The following is a 5,709-nucleotide window of genomic DNA, read 5'->3' as shown; positions in this document are numbered from 1 at the left end:
GAGGCCCGGGCTGGCAGGCTGGGGGAAACAGTTCAGAGGTTTCAGGTTTTAGTTATTAAAAAAAAATATTTGATTAATTGTTTAATGCCAAGTTCCCATCCTTCTGCTAACATGCATTTATGACTGTAGAGTCCAGGGCACTTAGAGTCTGCTTCCTTTTGATGGCTCTAGGGGAGATAATTATTTTGCAGTAGGAAGTAACAGGAAAATTCTGTTTAGTTCAATAAGGAACTTAAATGAGGGGCATCAAAGCAGAGATGTGCACTGGGAACACAGGGTGTGTTTTACTGTTCCAGAAAAACAGCTCAAACAGTGACTTCACTGTGTCAAAACCATCACTGATGTCTTTTCTTGGAATTCCTGTGTTTGCCCCCAGTTCATACAGTGTTCAGAAAGCCATCAGCCAAGTAAAGTTACTCCCAAGTTGTTCTTGCAGGACACGATTTCATGGAATCACAGAATATTGGGAGTTGGAAGTGACCTCGAAAGCTCCCCCAGTCCAACCCTTGCCAGAGCAGGATCACCCAGACCAGGTCACATAGGAAGGCGTCCAGGCGGGTCCTGAATGTCTCCAGAGAAGGAGACTCCACAACCTCTCTGGGCAGCCTGTTCAGTGCTCTGGCACCTTCACAATGAAAAAGTTTTTCCTTATATTTATGTGGAACAGTTTCTCACCAAAGGGCAGTGGTTCCCCACAAAATGCAAACGAGTCCAGCGCGTTCTTGCTGGGCTGCTGAGTTTCATGCGTGTGTTCTTTCTTCACTTGGAAATGGCATTTTTTCACTTGCTGACCACGTAACAGGATAACAAGTACTAACTAATGTGATATCCAAATGTGATATCCAAGTCTTCGCCTTAAGAAGTCCATAGCGGCAACCAGTTAATGCAGAACTCCAAGATTATGCCTAATGTCATGTACTTCCTATAGTTCAGGGATATAATGTTGCCCACATACACAAAAGCCAGTGCTTTTCAGAATTGAGCCTATGTGTATCATTTATAGCAGGGATCTCATCTGAAGCACTCAGCATGACCAGGATGACACATACCAGGTTAAAAGCTTTCTGTAATGATCTGCAATTTACATTGACTTAGTATGAGATACTAGAAACACTTCCTGAAGTGTTATTTACCCCCAGAATCAGTGGACTTTTGTGCCCAGTCTGTATACAGTTTAACATGATACTCACTAAACAAAATACAGAAACTGAATAGAAGCAGAGGGCCGCTCTTATTTGTTTGATAAGCTGCATCAGTGCCCTTTTTTATTCTTAAAAGGATAAAATAGTTGCTGAACAGTGATATTTTAAGACACTTTTACCTGTTCAGCATCTTCTTCTTTTTCCAGAACACAGGAAAGGACGACAACTTTGATGCCTCCACTGATTCTTTTGAGGCATGTATTGCAGATCTGGGGTCCCATTTTCAGAATTAAGAAAAAAGCACATTCAAATCACTGAAGTTTTGTATTTTAGCACATTTCACAAGAGAGTTTCTAGTGGAGTGCTAATAAGCTTTCTCCTTTGCTGATGCTGAGCATTTAAGAGTTTGCTTCCTGCTGTTGTATAGGATATCATACAAGTCTTGGAGATGGCAGTGCCTGGTGGAAGATGCTCTGTAGTGATTAGAACCACGTAATTCACCTGGCCCTCAACTGTAAAGGTTATGATCAGGTGAAAATTCTGCAAATCTGTAACTGATGTAGCTAACCTTTAGTCTTATTCTTAAGTTTTAATTAACATCAAGCACTTTTCACTGAATATAAGGAATGTTTATGAGTTAATCCTATTGCTTGTTACTAAATGTAAAGTATTTTAAGTCTTGGTACTAAAATAGTGTGATTTACTCTCAGAATTTTGAATTTCAGTTTAATTTCTCTGCAGTTAAAATCCTACAGTGAATATCTTCTCTATGCTGAGTTACTTAACAAATAAATGTAAACATTTTCCCCATTATATTGCATATAAATCCCTAAGAGTTATTTTAAGTTATTTTAAGTACTTTGAGAGAATGGTTTTTATTAACCTCAGTTAACTTGATGCCAACTGCTAGGAAAAAACAGACTTAAAAGTTCTTTTCAAATAGCAGAGGCTTTGCCTTGGTGAGCAATATTCTCTGTCTCTAGCGTGTTCTTTGCCATACAGCTTTTCATTGAGGGCAGTAACTTTCTTTTGCTGGAGAAACTGATGGAAGGCCTCTTAGCTGTCACACCTTGTTAGTTTAGCACAGAGGTTTGACGTGGGAATCCCACTTTGAAAGCTTGGCCACTGGATAGTTACTAACTTTATCTTTAAATCCTTCTAGAAAGTGAGCCTGGCAAGTAAGGAGCTGTAGAGTTTGAAAGGTTTAAAAAATATGTACTAGGGCAGTTAGCTTTGACAACAGTTTAATACCAAAGGTGGATGACTGGTAGTGCATTTTTAATCTCAAAAAGGCTTAACCACACACTAAGATTATTGAAGGAGTAGAAGTTACTTCAGTCAAAGGAGTGGAGTCTCCTCTGGAGACATTCAAAACCTGCCTGGCTGTGTTCCTGTGTGACCTGGTCTGGGTGATCCTGCTCTGGCAGAGGGGTTGGACTGGAGGATCTTTTGAGGTCCCTTCCAACTCCTAAGATTCTGTGATTCTGTGAAAGCACAGAAGTGTTAAGCTACAGCAAACTTACTAAATCAAATTTCTTCATAGTATTTTTTTTCATGGAAAGATTTGAACAGAAAGCAGATAAATCCAGAACTTCTCAGAACTCACAGATTTTTCTGCGCTCTTATCAGGCTTCATACATTTTTAAAGAATAGGTAAAATGGTTCACAAACCACATGTTCATCTACCCAAAATACCTTCTGGAAATCACTTTCCTACAAATTGAAATGTATAATTAGTGGAATGCTACCTATTATCCCACAGACACAATTAAAAAGGTGTAACTTAAAATACATAATCATATTTTTTTACCTAATAGTGTTGTCACTTCATATTCTTTTTCTTGCAGCACCTGCCAGTGTTCGTTACGTCCATAATGATGTTGTGGTACCTGACTTCTCTGCCTATCGTCGTCAGGATGTGCTGGATCCCACCGCATCTTCTCAAACCAGCAGCGAAGCTAGAAAAGGGTTTTCCTACCTGCTGACTGCAACAACCTGTGTAGCAACTGCGTATGCTGCTAAGAATGCTGTCACCCAGTTTGTTTCCAGCCTGAGTGCCTCTGCTGATGTGCTAGCATTGTCAAAAATCGAGATCAAGCTATCTGACATTCCAGAAGGCAAGAACATGGCTTTCAAGTGGAGAGGGAAGCCCCTTTTTGTGCGTCACAGAACCCAGGCAGAGATTAATCAGGAAGCTGAAGTCGATTTGTCTCAACTGCGGGATCCGCAGCATGACTTAGACAGAGTAAAGAAACCAGAATGGGTCATATTAGTAGGTGTCTGCACTCACCTTGGTTGTGTGCCCATTGCTAACTCTGGAGATTTTGGCGGTTATTACTGCCCTTGCCATGGCTCCCATTACGATGCCTCTGGCAGAATCAGGAAAGGTCCTGCTCCCCTTAACCTTGAGGTTCCGACTTACCAGTTTGTTGGTGATGATCTAGTGATTGTTGGCTGAGTAATGAGGTGCTTGCTCACTCATGTGTTCCTGTGAATGTACACTCAAAATGGTTAATGGAGATTCTGGAGCACTGTAAAACTGTACTAGCTGTCTAGGCTGTCAACCAGAAGTATGTTCAAATGCTTCACTGTGTTCAGTTTTAATAAAAACTTGGAGTGAGCACTTATTCCTGACTTAAAATAATGTGTATTTATTTGTGTACTGATTTCCAGTGTGTGGTCAAAGAAATAGTACAACAAACCCAGAACATGTTTATGAAGTGCTGCTGTCTCAATAAGTACTGAACTGCAAAGCTGTTGTTTCCTTCATACCACATATTTTCATTATTTATATTTTTTGTTCATTTTTACTTCATTATGGGAAGAAAAAAGATCTTGCTATGAACTTCTAACAGCGTCTCGAGTAAGTTTCAATATAGAATCCTAGGAGACAGTCCTTTTCTTTCCAGTGTATTTTTTGTTTGTTTTCAAAGGAAGTGAAAAGGTAAACAAAAAAACTACCTTGAAAGAAAGCTCTTTTGCATTGTTCAGAAGCAGCTTACAATTCTGTTTACCTAGAATGGTAGCAATGTAATTTTATGATAATGTGAACAAAAAATAAGCATGTCATGTTAGAATTACAAAATATTTTTTTACTTGCAGATAAGGCTTGATCTTACACATATCTAAACATCAGATCAGGTGCTTAGGACACTGGAAAATTTGTGACACTTTTCCAAAAGAAGTGAGAAGGAATTAAAAAGGGAAATCTCCCAAGTTTTACAGAGGGTGAAAAATAGATCATAAGAAGCACTCAGTCTGGACTAATCTCTAATGCTAGACATAGCAAAAGGTTGTGATGCCACCAGAGAGGTTTTAAGACTCAGTGATGTGTGTGAAAATTATCATTTCATATTACCTATAGGCTAAGCTTCATGAAGGCCAAAACTTCGAAAGCTCTCTTACCTTGGTGCTGACTCTGAAGGCATGGAGAAACAAATGCAGCCTGAAAGAGAGCTTTTACCGGTATTGAATCTGCCAGTACAAAACAAAGCTTCAAATCCATTGCCTCCAGTGCACGAGGAGAAACAAGGTTTGCTGTTTCTAGAACAAAGAAACAAACCCAGCCACCAAACTATCTTGCCACTCCTGTTTGCTTTTCACTCTTCACTGCTGCTCTGTGAATGCTGCTGTCTTGCACTGCATTAGTGTGCTCCTGCAGTTGCAAAGCAGAAAATACAATCAGAATTCCCTGGGTCTGAAATGTTTATCCTCATGTATTGTCAAGCTGTGATGACAGCTGGGTTAAAGTTTTAAATGGGATTAATCAGAATATTCATACGTATAGCTCACTTGTTCTCACATAATTAAGTGAAAAAAAGACCATAGAACACTACTACAAAACTTCTCAGGTGTGCATTTTGCACCATTTCATAAAGTTGAACTTTACGCCCTATCACTATATCCACAAAACCGTTCTCAAGAACCTATTTTTGGTGTAATGAATCATACTGAACCAGTACTGAGAGAGATGTTCCCAAACTTGTTTCTAAAATACTGGTATTTGTGTATGTGCCTTGTCTGATCATTCCTCAAATTTTGCATTTCAAGAAAAGAAGCTTAGGAACTCCTGAAGTAGCATTTCAGCATTGCTCATCTGCTCTCAAGTGGCTACACTTGTTTTCTAGCCCACAGGTACACGATTTAGTCCTAACCTTTGTTTACATAATCACTAAGTAACCACGGCACCACTAAATTGCCCCCCTGTAAAACAAGGAATGGCCAGGGCAGTTTGAGGTGACAACTGAACACAGCGAAAGCTGGAGTAGCTCCACTACAGCTGGGCTTATAGAGTCACGCATAAAATGACGTGCACAGAATAAGCTGCTACTTAAATTACAGCAAACTGACTTGATCAGATCTTACCAATCTACAGCTAATGCAGCACCAAAGCTTTGAATGTGTTTGGGCACAAAACAGCAGCTTTTACTGAGATGCCAGCAGTGGCTTTTTTCATCAGACTGATGACAACAGTTGAAGAAGATGAAGTGGTGGTCTTAGCAATGCAGATGTCATAGTCTCCATCCACTCTTCAGTTAAACGAATTGCATTTCTACAGTGGCAAAAA

General features: G+C 39.7%; 1 protein-coding gene across 1 annotated transcript; it reads left to right on the top strand.

Annotated features, from left to right (window-relative positions):
- Positions 1–2,989: 2,989 nt before the first annotated feature.
- Positions 2,990–3,747, top strand: LOC104535513 (cytochrome b-c1 complex subunit Rieske, mitochondrial; the record flags this gene model as incomplete). Its single annotated transcript, XM_010192397.1, has 1 exon — positions 2,990–3,747. A coding segment is annotated over one exon (611 nt), but the record flags the coding sequence as incomplete, so codon positions are not given.
- Between the last annotated feature and the right edge of the window lie 1,962 nt (positions 3,748–5,709).

The sequence above is a fragment of the Mesitornis unicolor genome, unplaced genomic scaffold (genome assembly GCF_000695765.1).
Source record: "Mesitornis unicolor isolate BGI_N332 unplaced genomic scaffold, ASM69576v1 scaffold17579, whole genome shotgun sequence".
Lineage (NCBI taxonomy): Eukaryota > Metazoa > Chordata > Aves > Mesitornithiformes > Mesitornithidae > Mesitornis > Mesitornis unicolor.
The sequence above is the reverse complement of the archived record's forward strand: the minus strand, read 5'-3'. Positions and strand labels throughout refer to the sequence as shown.